Below are 24,303 nucleotides of genomic sequence, written 5' to 3'. Positions count from 1 at the left end.
TCCAACATGAACAAGATTTGAGCCACAGTGCGTGAAGGAGCTTCTCCGAACTCTTGATGCAGTTAAATCGAACTCAAATCTAAATCTATGATTTTTCGGTAACCACCGACGATGCCCCATGTAAGAAAACTTTTTCCCATTGTACAACCATTGCGAACATGTTTGTGCAGCACAACAAGGACATGCATAACGACCCTTGGTACTCTAACCGGATAAATTGGCATAAGCAGGAAAGTCATTAATGGTCCACATCAAAGCTGTACGTAAATTAAAGTTCTCCTTTCTCAGCACATCGTACGTCTCGACACCAGCCCACAATTGTTTTAACTCTTTAATAAGTGGCTGTAAATAAATGTCGATATCATTCCAGGGCCCTTTCTCTCCAAGGATAATCATAGATAAGATAAGGGAAGATTGCTTCATACAAATCCACGGAGGCAGATTGTAAGGAACAAGCACTACTAGCCAAGTACTGTACGCAGTACTCATGATCTTGTACGGATTAAATCCATCAGATGCTAAGCCAAGCCTTACACTTCTAGGATCACTTGCAAAGCTTGGAAATTTATTGTCAAATGATTTCCAAGCTAAAGAATCTGTCGGATGCCTCATCTTCCCATCATCGGTTCGTCCATCATGGTGCCACGGCATAGACTCCGCTGTCTTCGACGACATGAAAAGCCTTTGAAGCCTTGGTATGAGCGGAAAATACCGCAAAATCTTGACCGGCTTCTTTCTTGGTTGTGCATCATTTTCATCGTCGTTCCCATCTTCTGTGTTTCTATTTATCTAATGTGATTGGTCAGATATGTGACAAAGATCTCTTTGGTTTCTTCGATCGCCCCAATACAACATGCAGTCTTCGGGCAACTGTGGATTTTGGTGCACCCAAGACCTAAGTCTTTTATCATTTTCTTCATATCTTTGCATGATTGAGGGATTTTTGCAAACGGAAAAATCTCTCCCAAAAACTCTAACAGCATTGTTAAAGAGTTCCCGGTCCACCCTCCCAAACACTTTAATTGGAAAAGACGAATACAAAAAGACAATTTTGAGAATTTTGATCCCTCAAACAGTTCTTCATTCATGTCATTAAGTAGCGCGTAGAACTTCACCGCTTCTCCATTCGGCTCTTCATGATGTACACTTCTTCCGGGTTTGGTAAAAGTATTTCCACCGATATTACAATCATCAGATGCCACAAAGTCGGCTGGGAATGACTGTAAACCATGATTGTAAATATTAAATGCTTCCCGCAACATCCCTTCCATGTCATCCCCTCTAACAGACTGATGGTAAGTAGTACAGTCATAAGATACATCCATCCTTGAAGAGGAAGTACTAGGCGGGCATTCTCTATGAAAAAGCCATTGTTTATAACCCCGAACAAACCCATCAACAATTAGATGCTCGTATACAACTTCACGATAATGGAAGTTTGTGTTGACACACTTCTTACACGGGCAAAGAATCATGTTCTCCTGGCTTGCACATTGAAATGCAAAATTTAGAAAAGTCTGTACTCCATTTCGATAACCGTTGCTTACCCTTGACAAATTCATCCAAGACCGGTCCATTTCTTATTTCTTGATGTCTGATTTTCACCAGAAATTACAAGGGTAAGTTGTTCAGTGGTAACTACAAATGAGTTATGTAAGTATATCATATGATATATATTTATGTATTAAGTAAATTATGTAAGTTAGATGCGTGTATAAGTTATGTAAGTTATGTATTAAGTAAGCTATTTAAGTTGTGTAAGTTATGTAAGTTATGAAAGTAATGTATGTTATGTAAGTTGTAAGTTATAATGTATTATGTAGGTTATGTAAGTTATGTAAGCTTTGTATTATTTAAGTTGTGTAAGTTATGTATGCTATGTAAGTAATGTATTATGTAAGTTTATATAAGTTAATATGTAAGTAATGTATTATGTAAGTTTATATAAAAGTTTATATAAGTCATGTATTATGTAAGTTAACATGTAAGTTATGTATTATGTAAGTTTAATAAGTGTAAGTGTGATAGTTATATAAGCTTATTGAATATTAATAAGTTATGTAAGTTCTTGTAAATACAAAATTTGATTATGTAAGTAAATATTAATAGTATATCACTTTTATGTATCTTATTTATAATTATTTTTGAAATTATAATATATTTTAACAAGTTATGTAAGTAATGTAATATATACTTAAATTTTAGTAAGTAATATATAATTAAGTAATGTATTTAAAATTTAAACAAATTTTAGTAAGTAATGTATTTAAGTAAATTATTTAAGTAATATATTCAAGTAATATATTAAAGTATATTTTAGTAAAAATATGTTTTAGCAAGTAATATGTAAGTCATGTAGAATATACTTAAAATATATATATTTAAGTAATGTAAGATATCAATTTTAAAAATTATTACTTAACAATATATATATGTTTAATAAGTTAAATTAAATTGTAAAATATATTTAAAATATAATAAATATTGAAAATATAATATATTTTAACAAGTTATGTAAGTAATGTAATATATACTTAAATTTTAGTAAGTAATGTATATTTAAGTAATGTATTTAATATTTAAACAAATTTTAGTAAGTAATGTATTTAAGTAAATTATTTAAGTAATATATTCAAGTAATATATTAAAGTAAATTTTAGTAAAAATATGTTTTAGTAAGTTATATGTAAGTCATGTAGAATATACTTAAAATATATATTTAAGTAATGTAAGATATCAATTTTAAAAATTATTACTTAACAATATATATTTTATTAATAAGTTAAATTAAATTGTAAAATATATTTAAAAATATAATAAATATTGAAATTATATATTAACTTTAAAATATATATATATATTAATAAGTTATTTATATTAAACATGAAATCAAGTAACAAATTTTGAGAATTCATTATATAATCAATTTATTAAACATTCAATCAATTACCTAACCAAAATTGATAATTCATTGACATTCAATCAATTAATCGATTAATTTATTGAATAATCATAGATTATTAAACATTTATTTATTGAATTAAAATTGTAAATCGATAAAATTGAAAATTGATAATTATAAATACAGTATAATTACGAATATATATTCGAATAATTATAAAATTAAATACAATTATATAAAATTATATAAAATTTACCCGAAACAACTAACAACTATACATGAGAAAAATCAAGGCTATATATTGAAGAAAACAAATTTTGCATCCTTATCAACAATGCCATTTGCAGGATACCTGAACACTTTTGAATTCATGCCTAGTGCATGAAAGAAATATGAAAGTAAATATTGACTTTGATTTCAAACATACAACCACTTCATCTAAAATTGGAATGCATGCAAAATAAATTTAAAATAGGAATAAATACTGCAAAAAAAATAAGAGGAAAACATATGTAAATTAGTACCAAATAAACAAGAAAAAAATAAAACACTTTAACTCTAAATCCATTACTGCAAAATAACAGTTAGGCACCTATAGCAATTGAATTCGAATTTCAGTTTGGTTATAACAAGTTACAACAAAATCAAACCAAATCAGAAATGATAAAAGGAAGCCTATATATATTCATTATAATCAAACACGAGAATGGCTTTCTTTAACAAAAAAGTTTCCCATTGAAAAGTTTTTAAAACAAATTCATTAGATATAACAAATGCCAATAACAAATTCATTAGATATATATAGCAGACTAAAGGCAAACAAAATTAGTACCAGTTCCAAATATGTTATGAGAAAGCAGTGTTTCACATAAAAGAAACACGTGGTACCCTAAACCCACTATCAAACTAATCAAAAGCATCGACTAATTTAGTCATAAAGGACCAATTTTTGAGCATCAACGAGTCCAATAAAAGTAACCCATATCAGAACTAAGGACCCAAAGCCACGAATTTTAAATGATGAATTTAATACCGAGAGCTTTATACCTTGGAAAGGGTATTGCCCAAAACTGAAGATTGAAAGCGTCTTCTCCTCGGTTTCAGCCTTGGAGTTTCTGGGAAAGTTGGAAGATTGAAAGCGTTGGTAGCTGAAAGGAAGGAGTCAAAAGAACAGTAATGAAGAAGCAACAGAGATACATTAACGCATGAAGAAAAAGAACGAAGTACTCAAACTTACCGATGGTTGCGGCGCCGGAAACAGACGGACGGAGTGATGCAGTACAGGAGACGGCAGAGTAACAGGTGGTCAGGTTTGGGGGGCTGTTAGGGATTAGGGGAAATATTAGGGATTTGGGGGAGAATGAGTATTTGGGGCATAAGTGATGGAGAATCGGGTAAATGTATTTGGTCAGACGGATGGAAAAAATACGACGCCGTTCTCATCTAAAAAATATCCATTTGCGGCGTTTACATCAATGCGCCACTAATTTTAATTTAAACGCGGTCGTTTCATAAACAAACAGCTGAAACATGTGGCATTTCCCAATAAACGCCACTAATAATATAGATAAACGGCATCGTATCAAACATTGAAAAAACATTTTTGCGGCGTTTTAAGCAAAGCGCCACAAACTATAAGTCAAAATTTGCGGCGTTTTAAACTAAGCGCCACTAAATATAAGTCAAAACGCAGTCGCTTCATCAACACTTACCTCAAACCCGTGGCGTTTTCTCAAAAACGCCACTAATAACATTTACAAAACGGCAACGTTTCAACAAATGTTAGAACAATTTTGCGGCGTTTTAAGTAAAGCGCCACTAACTATAAGTCAAAACGAAGCCGTTTCCCCAACAGTTTACCCAATGTTGTGGCGTTTCCAAAAAACGCCACTAATACCGTAGACAAAAACGACAACATTTCAATAAACATAATTACAATTTTGCGGCGTTTCACAAAAAGCGCCACTAATAGCAACGTAAAACGGCGCAGTTTCATTAACTCCTAATACAACTTGGCGGCATTTTTTAAAGCGTCGCTAATAGAGAAGAACAAAACGGCGCCGTTCCCCTTCCCAGTGACAGGAAACGAAGTAGTTTTACTTAACGTTAAAATACTATTTCCGGCGTTTTGAGATAAACGCCTCTAACGCCTTTCATTGCAAAAAAAAAATTAAAATTTCTACAAAATTTAAAAATATTTATAATTTATTTTGAATTATATATACGCTAAGAATAGAATACAAATATACCTGCTTAAATTATAATTTCTAAACCTTAAACCCCAAACCCCAAACCCCAAACACTAGAAGTCAAAACCAAAAGTCCCAAACCGTAATATTCCTAAACCACATTTTAGGGTAATTGCGTGGCCAATGTGACTGTAGTACAAAACATATATTTTATATTCATATATTAAATTGCATGAATCTTTAGTAAAATCTAAATGTTCTTCAATTTTTAAACAGTATCCTTAAACCCTAAACACAAACTCTAACACATAAACTATTAACCCAAAATAATAAACATTAAACTGTAATCCCTAAAACTCTAAACCATGGACATTAAATCATATATTCTATAACATAAACCCTTAAATAAAATAAAAATTTTGCAGTGCCACTAAAGTTCCCAATAACCCTAACCTGACCCCGAATCTTTAAACCCTAAATTACTAACTCTTATCTTCTAACCCTTAAACCCCTAAACCCAGCCTAATTACTAACCCTAAACCTTATTTAATACATAAATTAAAAAATATTAATTAATCAAAACCCTAAATCCTAACCCGAATCCCTAACCCCTAACCCTTAAACCATGTTTTATAAAAATTAAAACACACTAATTAATCTAAACCCTAAAGCCTAACCAGACACCGAATCCATAAACCTTAAATCCCTAGCTCTTAATCTATAACCCCTAAATTACAACCCTTAAATTAACCAGAATCCCTAATTCCATAATCTATATAAACGTTAATATTGTAACTCTTAAACCGACCTTAAATCCTAAATTAACCGTATACCCTAAACCGCATATATATTAAACCCTAAACTATAATGATAAATAATTAAATATTTTAAAATTAATACTATCGTATCTTTTACAATTATATATGAAATTATTTAATATATAAATTACAAATCAATCAGTCATGTACCTAAAATTTTTTAAAATTATTTTAAATAATACTATTTCAATTTTTCCATTTTTAACAAATATTCAATTAAAAATAAATTGAATTTTAATTAATATAAATAAACAAATTAAATATTAAAAACATATAAAATGATTTTGTGGCGCTTTAAGGAAAAACGCCGCTAAAGCACTAAAAAGTTCCGAAAACGATGACGTCTGGCTTAGGTTTTTTGTGGCGTTTTGGGAAAAGCGACGCTAATACTATGCTTCAGCGGCGTTTTCCCATGTGCGCCACTAATTCCAGTATACATCAAGAACTAAACGTTGTGTTTTCGTTAATATCTTTTTGCGGCGCTTACCAAAAAGCGCCGCAAATAGTAACCATTAGCGGCGTTTTTTAATAAGCGCCACTAATTCTAATATACCTCAAGACCAAACTCTGCGTTTTGGTTAAGATACTTTGCGGCGCTTTCCACAAACGCTGCTATTACTATCCTTTAGTGGCGTTTTCCTTAAACGCCACTAATTATAGTATACATCAAGACCAACACGCTGCGTTTTGGTTAAGATGTTTTGCGGCGTTTAACGCTCAGCGCCACTAATACTATACATTAGCGGCGTTTTCTTTATAAGCGCCACTAATTGTAATATACATCAAGACCAAACTCTGCGTTTTGGTTAACATCTTTTGCGGCGCTTCTGCTAAGCGCCGCTAATACTATGCATTACCGGCGTTTGTTCGTAAGCGCCACTAATTCCAATATACATCAAGACCAGAACGCTGCGTGTTGGTCTTGAGATTTTGCGGTGCTCTGTGGTAAACGCCGCGAATGATGTTCTTTAGCGGCGTTTTATAAGAAGCACCGCTAATGCTAGATCTTTAGCGGCGTTTTATTCTTTGCGCCGCTAATGCTCGATTTTTAGCGGCATTCGTTATCCAGACGCCACAAAGTATGCCGCTAAAAGCCTGTTCTGGTGTAGTGCTTAAACCCTAGCTTACTTTGAGTTTGGACTCAAACCACTCGAATTGAATGCAAATAATGAAAACTTTCAATTAATTTTCAATGAGAATATTAATTTCTCTTTATAGGAAATCGAAAACTTTTGAGCTTTGTTGAAAATAAAATTTATTTTGTAAATAAATTGTCACTATTTTCTGACAGAGTAACGACGCCCAATTGGTATGTCAATTAGGTCATCCTATAGTTCCTATTTATAGGAAAAAATTACACGAGTTCTACTTGAAAAATGGGTAATTAAATAATAATATTTTAACAGAAAAACATAATTTCTATGTTAGGAAACCCTAAGGGGTGGCGACAACCCTTATTGGGACTAGGGTTTGCCACACCTCATGTATTGGGATAGGCTCTCGAACTTGTCTCATGTATTGAGTACAATTATATGTATTATTTGAACTTTTAACCAATTATTTTTTTCTATTTCAAAAATATTAATTAAATAATTAAATTATTTTAACCAAGTAAAAAGTGAAATTCAAAAAATGGCTTAATTTTATAAAAAAGGAATTAGGAAATGAGCAATCATGTGGTACGAAATATGATAAGATGATAAATAGCTTAATAAGCATTTATGTGTGAATTAACTCCTCAGTATTTGGAATATTATGTGATAAATTATCTATAAGTGTGTGATATGGTGACATAGGGTGGGTTTGAATGGGCAATTGGGTGCGGTGCGGTGCGTTTAGCTTACTTTTTGTTTCACGCTACAGTATCTAATCTCACCGCCACCGCTGTTTTTACACTAACCACAGGTAAACGCACCGCCCATCCAAACTCACCCATAGTCACCTAAGGAGTAAGTAATTATGTGAATTAAGAAAAGAGAACTTATGTCATATGTGGAATGATCTGATTTGTTAAATGCATATGCAAACATTTAAAACATTATGTGGTGATACGGGCCACTTGGGTGATAATGTGATCATGTGAATGTGCATAGATGATAATTGGGTGCCAACAAGAACTAAAATGTGATTTGTGTGATATTTTATGATATGCAAGTATGTGAACCATGAAATGGTTATTGGATTAATAATGTGATGTTCGTTTAGTAGATTAGTTAAGATATAATTGACATGTTATAGAAATTAGACGTGCACTTGTATAAATATGCATGTGAGAGAGATGATGTCGTATAGCATAGTACATTTGTGTTATTGGTGTGTTTTGGAGGGTATGCACTTATAGTGCAATTTTTCTATATCTTGGTGTCATTGGCTGGGGCACCTCAATTGCATTATTTTTTATGTGTTTGAATGAGATTTTGCGTATTCGAGTCTATTCTTATTAAAGCTACAAAAGGTTGAGAGGTTAAATTTGATAATAAATTTATTTGAAAAGTAAGTAATAAGTAAAGAACTTAATTGACAAAAATTTCAACCGCAACCTGATAAGTAAATTGAGATTTGAACTAATCTATTAAAGAGTTATGTTTGGTAAAAAGATTAATAATGGTTTAAGTAGATCATAGACTAATAAATACGATAATGAAAAGTATATCAATAAAGGTAGCAAAATAATAAAAAGTGATTAAATTTTGGTATGGTAAGTCTTGATAAATGCTAATAAATATGAAATTACTGTTGAAATTGTAAAAAATCTAAAATGAAAATAAAGTGAATAAGTTCTAAAATGGAAATTACATTAATATGTGTCATGAATTGTTAAATGAATCATGTTTGAGTGCTTAAGCCTTAATGTGGAATTGATAAGTAAGAGATTTGATTGAAATTAGAATTTATATTTGTAAAAACTCAACACTAATACGACTAAAGTAAAGTAGGAAATTTGAGTGTACTTACTAAGCTCTTTAAGCTTAATGCATTGATTGTTTAATCGCATAATTGTAGATCTTTCCGTAAAGCTTGAGATTAGGTCTTAGGAGCATCACATCATTGTTCAAGATCCAAAGTGAGTAGAGAATTTGAATTTTGGTAATGGTTTGCATTAGTTTATTGTCATGTACATAAAAGACTTGAGTTTGTGTGAGTATTTATTGTTGGAAAAATATGATTTTTTGAAATCTTTGAGGCATATTTTCGATTGGTAAATGAGGAGTTTTGAATCTTAAAATTATGATTTTATGTTCTACCCCATAAGACCTTTACAATGAGATATCGTACCCTAAACTCAAAACTCTAATATTCACAAAATAATAAACATTATATAATGATTAACCCTAAAACCCTAAACTATATACGATAAACTTTTTAACTTATAATAATCACTGAACCTTAATTAATCACCAAACTCTCAAACCCTAAACTGAAAACACTAAACCTATATTGTAAACTCTAAACCCTAAACTGTAATCCAAAAATAATAAACATTATATAATGAACCCTAATACCCTAAACCTAAACCAAATATGATAAACTAAATATATAATAACCTACATTATATAATGCATGGTTAAGACCAAAACGCTGCGTTTTGGTTAAGATATTTTGCGGCGCTTTCCCGCAAGCGCCACTAACTCTAGTATACATCAAGACCAAAACATTGCGTTTTGGTTAAGATATTTTGGGGTGTTTTCCTTTAAGCGCCACTAATTTTAATATACCTCAAAACAAAACTCTACGTTTTGGTTAAGATATTTTGCAGCGCTTGTCTCAAAGCGCCGTGATTACTATTCTTTAACGGCATTTTCCCGTAAGCGCCACTAATTCTAGTATACATCAAGACCAAGACGCTGCGTTTTGGTTAAGATATTTTGCGGCGCTTTTCACAAAGCGTCGCTAATACTATGAGCTAGCGGCGTTTTCCATTGAGCGCCACTAATTCTAATATACCTCAAAACCAAACCATGGCGGCGTTTTCCGTAAGCGTCACTAATTCTAGTATACATTAAGACCAAAACGCTGCGTTTTGTTTTAAGATATTTTGCGGCGCTTGCCACAAAACGCCACTAATACTTTGCTTTGGCGGCGTTTTTCCATAACCGCCACTAATTATAATATAACTCAAGACCAAACTTTGCGTTTTGGTTAAGATATTTTGCAGCGTTTTTCAAGAAGCGCCGTTAATACTTTCTTTAGCGGTGTGTTTTCTTAAGCGCCAGTAATTCTAATATACATCAAGACCAAAACAATGCATTTTCTTTAAGATTTTTTGTAGCGCTTTTCACGGATCGCCGCTAATACTTGCTTTAGCGGAGTTTTCCCATAATCGCCACTAATTCTAGTATACATCAACACTAAAACACTTCGTTTTGGTTTAGGGATTTTGCGGCGCTTGAAGGTAAACGCCACTAATTGTCCTATATAATGGTGTTTTTATACTGTGCTGCTAATGCCGCTATTCCTGAAGATTAAACGATGCGTTTTGTCAGCATTTTTACGGCGTTTTTGTTTAAAAATGCCACTAATGATGTTCTTTTACGGGGTTTATTCAGAAAACGCCACTGTATGTCTGACTTTTGGCGGCGTTGTTCAATGAGCGCCGCTAATGCTAGATCCTTAGCGGCGGTTTTTCCTTTGCGCCACTAATGCTCGATTTTTAGCGGCGTTTGTCATCCAAACGCCACAAAAGATGCCGCTAAAAGCCTGTTTTGGTGTAGTGCATATGCTCAAAATGGTTGAGTGATGAATGAGAAATTGATACTCAAAGTAAGCTACTTGTGAATTATGTTGAGGAAAATAAAAAGAATTAGTCTCACATTGGTTGGGAATCAAGGGTGAAACTTGTATATATATATAAACCAACTTGGTAATTATTGAATGACTAAACTAAATTTTTTCCTCACATACAGAGGGGTGCAAATCCATTGGGGTTGGGGGCGCAGTGGACAACATAAAATGTTTAGTCTGATCAAGCCCTTTTAGGCTTGTAGATATTTTAGCCAATATATATTTTTTCTTAATAGATATTATACAGAATCTACTTTAAAAGGACAAATATCTCGTTTTGATTTTATTCCAATCAAATTGATTTTCATTTTGATTTGATTTTTGATTTAAAAGCTCCTTTAATGCAAATTTGTATATTTATTCATGGAAATTTCCAAAATTTCTCCATATTGAATACTTATAAAAGCCTAAAGAATGTTGTAGAATTCTTTAGAGACAAACAACGAATTTATTTCACTCTCAAAAATTATTTTCTTTTTCTCTCCAAATTTTCAAACGTTTCGGTGATTGAAGAAGGCAAGGTTTGTTCGTTGATCACTACAGAGCTACTATTGTCGCGATCATTTTGTTATTATATCCTGGGAGACAGACAACCAACATTTCTCTAAGTACCATAGGAGCGACCGAATCTATCCTAAAGAAATTGTGTAAACAGGCCTCAACATCTAGTAAAACTCGATTCCCTTATTCAATTTTTGATTTTTCAAGATCTTGTTTATTTAATTGTTTTCAGATCTGATGCTTTAAATAAATATAAATATTTATTTAATTTGCTTTGTTTAGATATGATGTTTTTACATAAATATAAATCTTTTTTATATTATTTGTTCAAATATTGTATTTAATATAAATATTCATATTTATATTTGTTTGTTAACGCGCTTTGTACCACATTTATAAATACATGTGAAACAAAAACCTTTTTTGGTGTCCTTCGCTTTTGATCATTGAATTGATTCAAATTTGTTTATGTATTGAATTTTGAGTTTAATAATGTCTTAAATTGATTCAAAACTTGATTGTATCATATAATGATGTTTGAGAATGATTTTAAGGTTTTTTAGCTAAATTTAACTTTTAGGGACCAATTTATCGGTACATGACTTGGTTGTATCAAGACAAAACAAGTTAGTAGCTAAATTGCTATAGTATTAGGTAAATGTACTAATACATAAGGAGAAGTACTTATATAGTCAACCCTTTTATAATAGCCCTATTTGTTTATCAAGATTTTGCTTATTATAAATAGGTGATCTGTTATACACCTATAACATTCTATTATAGAGAGATAATCGTTGTACACCTACAATTGAATTCATATTTTGAAAATCTAACAAATAAAGAAAGTGAGAATTATACTAAAAAAGAAGGCGGAAATGGAATCAACAAAATCAAAAGACGTATAGCAGTGCATGCATTATTACTTTTATGCATATTTTGTTTTACATTATTTCACTTGATTTTTATGAGGATTATTAATCTAGCAAGTTTAATTAATCAATATGGGTTATCAAATTAAATTAATTAATTAATAATGTGTTATTAAACTCAAGTAATCAATTTACAAGTTTATGACGTTCCAAATTCATAGTAAAATATATTCTTACACGTGATTGATCATAAATCTAACAAGCTCAATTAATTTTTATGAGTTATCAAAATAAATAAATCAATTTATCATGAGTTATTAAATTCAAATAATCAATTTATAAGTTTATGATGCTCAAATTCATAGTAGAATATTTAAGTAGAAACTTAATAGTTTATTGAATTAATATTTTTATTTCACTCGTTGAAGATTATTTTCATTTAATAAAACATGATTAATAGTTTTTATGTGAAAATTAAACATTTTATTGAAATAATAGTTTAATTAAGATCATTTTATTTAATAAATTATAGTTAATGGGCTTGCTTATATGAAATAGATATAGTTTTACTTAAAATTTTAAACAATATGTTGTTATTAAGAACTAATTTAATAAAAAATGTATTTCAAAACTATAGATGTTGTTGTTATAAGTGAAAAATTGTTATAAAGGTTTAAAATAAAATATAAAAATCGGTTCTACTAAAAATTTGGTTATGATAGTGAATGTTGCTATAGCGGGCGACTGTTATAGAGAGAGTTGACTATACATCTTGCCTTACACCTTAAAACTTATGTTTTAATATGCACAGTTTATTATCTACATCAATTATATGTATTAATAATGTTGTTAATTGAGTTGGTGTCACAAGTAAACCTGACACTAACTCACGTTCGATACAAAGGCGAAACCAAGGGGCTGGCAGGGCTCGACCCCCTAAAATGAAAATTTTAAATTAGTAAAGGTAAAATTATACTTTGCCCCCCCTAAAAATGATAAAAAATTGATTTAATCCTTTAAAAATTATAAAGATATACATTATTAAAATAGTAAAATTGCATTTTTACTATTATAAAAATTACAATTTAATTTCGCCCCCCAAAATAAATTTCTGGCTTCGCCCCTGGTTCGATAACAACATCATGATAAATAATTGTAGTGCATTTAGTATTGTTAATATGATGTATTTATGTGTTTAAATTTCGCTTTACTCACAATTTAATCTATTTTTATTTTAATATCATACATATTTCATGTTTTATTATAATTAATTAGTTTCAAACCATACGTTTCATTATTTATTATATATTATTTTTAAACACAAATCTGTTCTAAATCATGATTTCTACACGCATACGCATGCATTAGGATTTCTTATTAATATCAAGTATCGATTGAGTTAGTATTACAAGTTAATCTAATTCTTTTCATTTTAATATTGTAAATATTTCATGTGTTATTCAGAGAAAAGCCGAACAATTTTTTAGGGAGCGAATGAAATTTTAATTTTTTATAGTCTATATCTTTATAATTTTTAAAAGATTAAATCGAATTTTTATAATTTTAGGGGGCTAAAGTATAATTTTACCTATACTAATTTAAAATTTAAAAAATTAGAGGGCCTAATTAATAATTTTTTATTTTAGGGGGGCCGAGGCCCATGCCAGCCCCCTAAAATCGCCTCTAGTATTATTATTAATTAATTTCAAACCAAACATTTTGTTATTTATTATATCTTATTTTTAAACATACCTCTTTATAATAGAATTTCTATATTTAATAACAAGTAATAAATTTATATTTTAGCGCGTAACGAGTAATTAATTAGAAGTTTAGGAAAATAAAAATAAAAATTTAAAAATATATATATATAAGAAAACATAAATTTATTTTTATCTTAATATCCGAGATGTTTTTTTATAGAAAAAATACTATATAATAATGCAGGTGCACCAAAAGATATCTAGGATCGCCCTCATAATAACAATTGCAAAAGGGGAACAGCAAGCTTCACCCACTACCTGATTCTCTGTCTGTCGGTGAGAATAATTAAAATATGAAGGGTGAATCCATAATTCCACCATAAAACCAAGCCCCTATCTGAAAAACTCCCACCAAGATAATCACATTGCCATTTCACACTCTCGCTATTCTGTACTACTGCTTAATACTATTTATAATGCTCTCAAAATTTTTTCTTATTTTTTTGTTTCTTTTCGTAAAAATTTAATTAAAAATATAATTTCTTCTTGAGATTTCGATGCTAGTGTTGAGCAATGATCGAGTGGATCTTTGTTTGGATTAAATGGAAGTGAGGAGCAAGTTGAGGAAATCGACGGGAAATAAACAAGTTCTACACATCAGCAACAGGGATAAAGAGAGTAACGATATCGAACACGAGTGAAGGAGGAGGGAGCAAAGGAGCGACGGTGGCAGCAACTAGTGCTGCGGCTGCGCGTGGACGGCTATCGAGCCGAACGCTGTTGCCGGTTGCGTTGGTATTGGGGATCGTTTTGCCTTTCCTTTTCGTTAGAATTGCCTTCTTGGTTCTTGAATCTGCTTCTTCCTCTTCTTGTTCTTCCCCTATCGGTAATTTAATTTCCTATTGTTTTCTCAATCCAATTCGTTTTTTAACTGAATCTTACTATCTTTTTTCATTTCCGGAAAATGCTTTTTTGAGGAATTCCTGCTTTGATGGTGTTGTACCTTTGCTTTGCGTCTTTCAATTGTACTGTACTGTTTGAAATACAATACATGCAATAATTGTTGCTTACACATGATGCCCTCCTGCTAGCCTTTTAGGCTATGGCTTTTATTTCTATTTTACAGACAACTGAAATTTTAAAATTAAAATTAATTGCTTTTATTAGTGTTACTTCAATTTTATTAAGAAATAATTAATTATTTTTATTTTAATGGGATTTGCAGAATGTAGAGGATGGAGGCTTTTTAGCGGGGGTTACATATCTCAGGTTAGTATAATTAAGATACAAATTTATATAAAAAAAAATGAGCCATCTTAATTTATCAAGTGGATTTCTATCTATTTTTATCTATTTTGTTTGGATTGAATTTATTTTATATGTTCTGTATGAAATAATAATAGAAACAAGCAAAGGGAAGAGTACATAATCCGAATGAGTCATGCTAGGCTATACGAAACAACTTGTACTACTAGATTGCCATCTGTGTCATGATGTTGGGGGTAGTTTTGGAATTTGGCGGACCTTTTGTTTTCTAGCATTTGCCAACACTTACGTTGTCATTGTCTAGGATAAGGATAGGGTAATAATGATACGGAAAAAGTTCTTTTTTTTTGCCCTTTTTTAATAAGGGATACAGCGGACCAGTGGTAGGGGTTTTTGAGAAATTGAATCTGAAACTAATTTTTAACTCTAGACTTGAACCCAAATTATTTATTATTTCATTTGTGATTTAGTTGATAATATAAAAATATTTTTATATAATAAATAAAATAATCTGAAAAAGTAATTAAAATATAATATAAAATAAGATGTGAAAAAAATAACATTAATATAACACAAATATATGACCATATCAAAATTTATTTAATATAAATTATTAATTTGTCAATGTACAAATATTATACTTAAATAATAAAATAGATAATCGAGAAGTATATCTAGGAGGAACTGTCGGTAATACACTTCCATTAGTTTCTTTTTTGGACACTAGATCAGTTGTCCTAACATCATCATCATATTATAATACTTGTCCACTTGGACGAGTTTTTGCTGTTGTCAAAACTCTTTGTGCTTTTTCTCTATGTTCTCAACGAAAACCAGCAAAGTGGTAGAACTTTTGTTGGGTTTTGAAGAAGTCAAAAAGTAATCCTGGCAGCAGCTCATATTGATGTAACTAAGTTTTGGTCATCTTTAGTCGTCATGAACGTCAACACGGTTTGGTGAAATCAAAGATTTGAAAGGCTTGCAGTCTTTATAGAATGAACACTTCATGCCGGGTGCATAATACATGTTTGACTCAGATAATTTTGATATTGCGAAATATGTATTAAACATGTAACTGTCGAAAAATAAAATATTTAAAGGCTTGTAGTCTATGAAGCATGGCCACTCATGCTAGGATAAATATGTCTACTTCTAACATGACGGATTTTGTATTGGTCATGCAGTTACATGTCAGAAATAATAAAACAGTTAATGTTAAAGCATGATTAACACATGTTGGAATCTATCCGAACACGGTCATGAATGTTTTTCTTTTGTATTTTCCCAAATTTGGGCTCAGTAATGTGCAGAATAAAAATTCTAAAGAAATAAGATGCTTGAAATCCATTAAGTAAAAGAAAATTGAAAGAAATAACAAAAATATGGAGTTAAATGTTGGAAACAGTGCAAGTATAAAGCGAAGTATAAATGTAATATGTTACAGCTATAAAAACAATAGAGGAAGGTACAAAATGAGGCAAGTATAACAATTCCTTGTTGAATATTTGGGTTGTGATGATCTAGGTTTTGGGCTTTTGAGATATTTAGAGTTGCACCTTAATGAGTTTTTTTAAGGCTAAAGTTTCTAAATTTAAAATTGGTTTTGAAAAAAAATTAAAAGGCTATTTGCATGTTCCCATTTGATTGGAAAATATCGTTTTGAAATTAATTCTATATTTATATATAAACTATTTTTTATTATTATGCCTTAGCATACCTGTGTCTTAAGTTTTCTGAAACGTTTTGTCTGTATGTCATTTTGTCCTGTATTACGTTTTCCTGTTTATACTTCCTAGCTTGTTATAAATCATATACGATTTAGTTTGTGATTGTCATGTTTATGCATGTGCCACAAAGAAACTCAGAGAAGAACTGACAAGGGCACTAATCGAAGTGAAAGATGACAACATTGTTGATGGGGGAACAGAGGGTTCACTTGAGACATTCAGTGAACTTGTGAAGGAGATGACGTCAAAACAACAAGATATCAAGGCCTTTGCTTTCAAGACAAAGGCCATGGTAATTTACTCTTACAATTTTATTCTTGTCTTTACACCTGCACAGCCATTTCTTCCTTTTCAGTTATTAGTATCAATTTGTCTACTTCATCGATAATTGGATAATTGTCTCTTTTCTATAGAGACCGTAGCTCAATACTGCCACCTAAATGTTTTTACATAATAATGTGCTAGTGTGTAAGGCTATAACAGTATATATTGACTCAAACATCCTAAGTAGTAGTACTTATATTGTTATTATGCTTTTTTATTTCTGATTTAATTTATGTGAATCAAAGCTATGCTTAAGAATTCACTCTCTACCCCCGTAATAACAAATATATGAGGAATTTTTAAGTTTCTTAAATTACAGAGCCTATACTGTAATCACTCACTGCACAGTTGTCTTATGTGACTACAGTAGTAAATATCACAGTTTAAATTGAAATAGAGGATGGAAGAAAAAGAAAAGAATGTTCAAAAGATTGAAGGGTTATCTTTCCTGGAGACAAAGTGGGGAAGTGAAAATGGAAAACTTAGGCAGTGAGATAGTTATGAGTTCTACTCATTTAGAAAAGTATGAAAGAAACTATGAATATAAATGGGACCATATATTATTTTGTTAGTAGGTATTTATATGAACAGGCCTCTTGTGACTTAAAATGAATGAAACTTGAGATTTGGACCGGGCTATTAGACATAATGAAAATAGGGCAAGAAGGTAAGGGATAAAGCATAATTAGGTGACTTGTTTGAAAGACTGTTTTAGAGTAACTTCAGAAATTTTCTAAAACCTGAAATCTTGTTTGATCATCTAAATTTTGTATCATCAGAAATCAGTATCAGTTTTTAATTACCAAGGCACTATAGTTTTATTTTTCATAAAAAAAGAAAAGGAAAGAAAAAAAAAAACTGTCTTTTACTTTCAACCGGATTCAGTGTGGAACTTTAGGTTCATAACTCCAGAGTCCTGACAAATTAAATTTAGTCTTTAAAGTCTGAAAATTGCATATGATATGTATTTAATGTGGACAAAGTTTATGCATTGCGCTTGTTTTGAAATTTGGATGTTCTAGACCATTTTATCTTGACCTATGTCTTTATTGGATATAGTTTGTAAGCAATACTTAATTATTTGGATATAGATTATTATTACCTCCTATCCCCAGTACAACTGGTACTACTACAGCATTCTTCTCCTCTTTAAAATCTGCATTTTGACAGTATTCTAAATGAACTGGATCTGTAATTTCTCTGTACAACTCTTCTTTAGCTTCTTGGTAAATCATGTGATGCAGTTGATGCATCTGTCAACAGGATGAAAGTATCCTTTTGATACTACTACTAGCTTTCCTCGTGTAACTTAAACCAGCAAATTACTATACTTAATTTAAGATACGTATAAAATTAACTAATGAGTATTTTTCCTCTTGAAGTATTCTTCATAGGTTTCTCTGAGCTAAGGGTGCTTGCATTTCTCTTTAGCTTGACTATTGCATTTTATTTTGTAGTTAATAATTCCAAAATTTCTTTGGGGGATTATGTTTATGTATTTGTTTCTAACTTTTTCTTTTCTATTTTTAACCACTAATTGCTTTTGATGGACCTAATCATCACTTTGTTTGTACTGAGGTTTTCTGGTGTTGGTAAAGTTCATGCGCATCTTACTAGTGTTTCTTTTATAGAAATGTAAGTATATTTCAAAGTTAGAGATAACCAGCAACTTGGATTATCCCATTTTGCCAAATGGTTGAGTTACTTTTCGATGTAAAATGCTTTTATAGGGCACTGATGATGAGGCTTTTCTTTTGGGTTTTAGTCAATTTGTTGTCTGGCGTCAGAATGGTTTGCTCTAACTAGTTCTTATATGCCTCTGTTGATTTTTGTTAGTTTGAGACCACATGTTCTAAGGTGTTTGACCTTAAAATTCATGACCTTACTGAAACAGCAGTTAGTTACTAGGTTCATGTGCTGGTGTAGTTGTTTTCTGAAATAACTTTAAACTTACCTGATCCTATTTGTTGCTGGCAATCAATCAGATATAATTGCATATAATGATCACTAGTATGTCCATCTTTTTCCTGTTTCTTATACATCCATTAATTATGTGTTTACACATTAATCACCTGGGAAATTTGATTATTGATGTCTGGCAAATATTTAGGAAGAAAAAAAAGCCACTTTTTATTCTTGGCATTGGTGAGATTCCTATAACCAACAAAAACATCTAAAATTGTATAAATTACCAGCGTCTAGTAGTGGAATAACATTCTTGAGAACTTGGACGGAACACCTGCATTTGAATTCTGTAAGGAGGGAATTTTATCATATAATATCATGCAACTAGATATATTTTTTTGATATATTTTTGTTTTATGCTTTCACTGCTTCTGTCTTAACTGTTTTATCCCCAGGTAATCTTGAGTCAAATTTAATGGCATCTGTTATACCTACCTTTCTGTGTCAAGTTATTGGCAGGATGGAAAGTGCATCCTTCTAAAGTGCTTTGCCAAGTGGTGTTATCCCACATTTGTTAAGTATTAGGTATCCTGTGGTCTTGTATTAAAGTTGGGGCCTGCCACTATCACCAATTTATTTTAGGTCGGATACTTTAAGTTGTGTTACCCCACATGACCACATCTTTTAACTATTAGGTTTCTTGTGGTCTTATATTAAAGTTAGGCCCCTTAACCTATTACCAATTGGTTTTAGGTTGGATGCTTAACACACTCGTGTATCATATACATGCATGATTGTATGTCTATGTATGCATGTCTAGATGTATGGTAGGGCACAAGCTTACCCAAAATTTTAAGTTGTCAACTGATGGAGACATCTTTATATATAATGTCTTTTATTTTGCTTTTTCAATCTTTTGGGACAACCCTTTTGTCTGACCTTCAGTATTTCTCCCGTCTCCTCTCATGTTTTGATCTCTGAGCACATGAAGACCGTCATCCTTCTCCGTTGTGTAACCCCTCTTCCACAGTATCCACCGCACTGAGTCTGAAATCCTCTCTGTATTATCCACTATATTTACTAAGAGTTCCAAATAAGACAACCTGAATCAGCCAATGGTATCAGTAGGCTTTTAAGTGATTTCCAACTTGTATATGAACTGCGGTCTTATCTCCTCTCCTATTAGCTCAAAGTTTGATTTTACTTCCTAGCAGTGATTCACAAGTTTCGCTGCACAAACTTTATAGGACTTGCTAGATAAATATAATCTCAAAGGAACAATTTCGTAATGTGATTTGACACTTCTCTTTCTATATCCTTAAAATTATGTAACTACTAATTTTGAAAATTTCTTGTTCTTTTGAAATGTCAATTTGGCAAATAGTTTTGACAGAATTTCTCCCCCATACTTCTGAATCCAATTGAAGACGCCCAAGTGTTTTGCTAATTTTTGTTGCTTGCAGTAAATATTTATGTTATCTCACATATATTGCCTTCTGGTTTGATTTTACTCGCTAAGCCATGTCTGTAGTCTGTATTTGCTTGTATGTGCTTTATGCATACATATGGCCTGAATGCTTATTATTACTATGAGTGGCCTAACGAAATTATGTGAATAAATTTTATATTTCGTAATTTGTTTAGTATGTAAATTGCAATATATGTAAACACTCAAACATTCCTCTAACAAGTCAAAGTACATCCATTTCCAGCTTTTAGGTATGGAGCAGAAGGTCCAGTCAGCAAAGAAGCGTGAGTTAATGTATTGGTATTTAGCTTCAAGGGGTGTTCCAAAGAGCCTACATTGCCTCTGCCTGAAATTGGCAGAAGAGTACGCTGTGAATGCAATGGCCCGCTCTTGTTTACCTCCTCCAGAACATGTTTCTCGCCTTGCTGACACATCCTTCAACCATATTGTGCTTCTGACTGACAATGTCCTGGCCGCCTCTGTTGTGATATCCTCTACAGTTGAAAATGCAGCCAATCCTGAAAAACTGGTGTTTCACATAGTAACAGACAAGAAAACGTACTCCCCAATGCATGCCTGGTTTGCAACAAATAGGCTGAAATCAGCAGTAGTGGAAGTTAAGGGATTACATCAATATGATTGGTCTCAGGAGGTGAATGTTGGAGTTAAGCAGATGTTGGAAATACATCACTTGATTTGTAGTCATTACTACAATAATCTGAAAGAAAACGACCTTGAGTATGGAGGAGAGCATCAAAATTTTTTGGAGGCTTTAAGCCCTAGCTGCCTGTCCCTTATGAATCATCTTCGCATTTATATCCCTGAAGTAATTACTTTTAAAATTCTGCATTTGATTTGTTCTGAACTTTGAAATTCAGTTGGCATTGAAATGTTCTAACTTTCATGGGTGCCACAGCTGTTTCCGGAACTCAACAAGATAGTATTCTTGGACGATGATGTTGTAGTACAACATGACATATCATCTCTGTGGACATTGGATCTCAATGGGAAAATCGTTGGTGCCGTCGTTGATTCATGGTGTGGAGAAAACTGCTGTCCAGGAAGGAAATACAAGGACTACTTGAATTTTTCACACCCCGTAATTCCATCTCACCTCGACCAAGATCGTTGTGCATGGCTTTCTGGTATGAACATCTTCGATCTTGAAGCGTGGAGGAGGAGCAACATCACAACTTCTTATCATAAATGGTTGAAACTCGTAAGTAAATTTGTCTGCTGCTGTGTCAGTTATTTGGTGATTAATGTTGCTTTACTGTCCATGTAACTGCTGGAATCGTACTATATACATCTGTCTTTACAGAGTCTCAACTCGGGGTTCACGCTATGGCAACCAGGAGTGCTTCCGCCAAGCTTACTTGCTTTCCAAGGACACGTGCATCCTATTGATCCTTTATGGCAAGTGGCTGGTTTAGGGTATCGTTCCTCATCTGCTGGAGGACAGATATTAGAGGCTGCTGCTGTTTTGCATTTCAATGGCCCTGCCAAGCCATGGCTTGAGATTGGTTCTCCAGAAGTACGAAGCCTATGGAGTAGACATGTAAATTTCACGAACAGCTTTATCCAGAAATGTAGGGTTTTGCATTAGGGCCGGAGGACAAAGTTCTCTGGCACTATGATGTACTCATTTCAGATTCGGAACCATGAAAACCAGCAGTAACACGGTTCGGAACCAAAGCAGAGGGAAGAAGGTATTGGCTTCAGTCTCTGCATAGTATGGAAATCGGTAACTTTCATGTCCATAATAGAAAATAGATGAAGGTACTAAATGATTTAAGTAAGATATGGCAAGGATCTTCAACATATATGATTACATAATCAATGTTGCTGTTCAACAACATTCATTTAATCCAAATTACTTTTATCATGTCTTTTTCCCCATTATTTACCTATTGCTTCACAAATTGTAGTTCAGCCATGATTGTGAAATTTTTTTTTTAATTTCAATCAGATCATTAAAAATTTATAATTGAAGAGCCAATTTGTGTATCAGCCCCTATTTTTAGGGTAAACTAAACCTAATGCGCCTAAGCTTTGATTAAAATTATCTGAAGTTATTAATAAATTGTTACATTTTGGTTCCGTTAAAGAGAGAATTATGTTGTACCTTAATTTAAAGGGTTAATGATAAATTTAGCCCTTGAATTATAATTAAAATGTTAATTTAATGTTTTCAATTTTTCTTAATAATAATCCTAAAATTTTAAAAGAATATTAAAATAAATAAATTCAAAACATATCCCAGAAAAGTCTTTTAGAAAAGGAAGTACATTAAATAAATAAATAAAATTAAAACTAAAATACCTAAAATAATCCCGTCTTTATACGAAGAGAAACCAAGCAAAAAGATTTTATTTTTTAAAAAATATTAGACAACAAAATTCGAAAATATCTGAATTATTATTAAGAAAAAATTAAAAGTATCACATTGATATTTTAATTATGGTTCGAGGGCTAAATTTTTATTAACCCTTTAAATTAACGTGTTATGTCATCCTCTTAACGAAAGTTAATGAATAAGTGATAAACATGTAACAATTTGATAATTATGTAACTTTTGAAAGTTGAGAGATCGAAATATAATTTTAATCAAAGTTTAAGGACGATTGCTATAATATACCTCTATTTTTATTATGTTTGGTTTTAGAGAAATAATCTTTAGGGAAAATTTTGGTTGATTCACGAATATTTTTCCCTTATTTTGCTTGGCTTTAGCTACAACTTTATCACTTTAAAACTTAGTTGGATTCTAGTTCAAGCCATCACTTTAACCTATAAAATTGGATAGAATCATAACAATTAATCAATAACAATGATGTTTTTTTAGTAAATTAGAAAGTTTTTTTATTATAATTATCGTATTTCTAGTTATATGAATAATGGATCGAAAAATGATGATTTTCACTATCATTTTAATTTGCATGATAATTATAATAACTATAATTAGTTAGAATAACACGGACATTCTTCTTAGCAAGAATTATTGTAGTAGGATAGAAAGGCGTTATAATATTAGCTCACAACTCCACTACATCAATACATGTAATAGTGATTTTATCCGCACCAATAAAATTGAATAGGTCATACCACTCAATAACATCTAATATTTATATATATATCTATAAAATTGGATAAAATCACTCTAACCAATAATATACCAACACATTTAACTAAATAAGCAACCATAATCTAAAAACTTTAAATTACAATATCTAACTACATCTACTTGAGCTATAGTAATAGCTTCTTAGCAAATTTGATAATAATAAAGCCTTGCTTGAAATCGAAAACTTTGATATCGTAAGTAAATCGAAAACTTTGATATCGTAAGTAAATCGAAAACTTTGATATCTAAGTAAAATAATCAGTATCATATCGATGGACGTATTTTTTTTTCTATTAGTACTAGTATGTATTAGTATTGGTTTGTTTCGATCTATCGTTTAATTTATCGCTATTTTTAAAAATATTTGATATATCTATATAAAAAACCTATACAAGTATCAAATAAAAAGATTAAATAAGTCTTCAATATAAAATACTCATCAATTATATAAAATATTCTTTAATAAACTTCACAAATATAATCCATTATTAAACAAATTAAAAATAAATAAGAAAAAATATTGCATAAATTATTGCATAAATTAAATAATAAGATTATTCTATACCATACATATAACAATTCATAATTCAATAAATTCAAAATAAATAATAAAAATTTTAAATTTAATCAATACATCATATTTCGACTGGCTTGGGTGAAATTAATCGGTAAGCACCAATACGACTGGTAGTGACTAAATTTTGCACTAGAACAGAACCTAAAGT

General features: G+C 31.2%; 1 protein-coding gene across 2 annotated transcripts; it reads left to right on the top strand.

Annotated features, from left to right (window-relative positions):
• Window positions 1–14,448: 14,448 nt before the first annotated feature.
• On the top strand, window positions 14,449–22,339 carry LOC105778879 (probable galacturonosyltransferase 15). 2 transcript variants are annotated; one of them, XM_052629715.1, is made up of 6 exons: window positions 14,449–14,650; window positions 14,990–15,033; window positions 16,896–17,049; window positions 20,699–21,280; window positions 21,371–21,673; window positions 21,776–22,339. In XM_052629715.1, the coding sequence occupies exons 3-6, from the start codon at window positions 16,996–16,998 to the stop codon at window positions 22,058–22,060; spliced, it is 1,224 nt and encodes a 407-aa protein (XP_052485675.1). In that variant the 5' UTR covers window positions 14,449–14,650; window positions 14,990–15,033; window positions 16,896–16,995; the 3' UTR covers window positions 22,061–22,339. The 2 variants fall into 2 exon arrangements, with proteins under 2 accessions (XP_052485675.1, XP_052485674.1); XM_052629714.1 differs by lacking the exons at window positions 14,449–14,650; window positions 14,990–15,033; window positions 16,896–17,049 and adding an exon at window positions 18,710–20,104.
• The last annotated feature ends 1,964 nt before the right edge of the window (window positions 22,340–24,303 follow it).

Source organism: Gossypium raimondii, chromosome 4, assembly GCF_025698545.1.
Source record: "Gossypium raimondii isolate GPD5lz chromosome 4, ASM2569854v1, whole genome shotgun sequence".
NCBI lineage: Eukaryota > Viridiplantae > Streptophyta > Magnoliopsida > Malvales > Malvaceae > Gossypium > Gossypium raimondii.
This window is presented reverse-complemented; position numbering and strand designations above follow the sequence as displayed.

Coding starts and splice junctions, on each gene's coding strand:
- LOC105778879 (XM_052629715.1), top strand. CDS start 16,996: ATGACGTCAAAACAACAAGATATCAAGGCCTTTGCTTTCAAGACAAAG. Junction 21,281..21,370: donor TTCGCATTTATATCCCTGAA/GTAATTACTTTT, acceptor TGGGTGCCACAG/CTGTTTCCGGAACTCAACAA. Junction 21,674..21,775: donor ATCATAAATGGTTGAAACTC/GTAAGTAAATTT, acceptor CTGTCTTTACAG/AGTCTCAACTCGGGGTTCAC.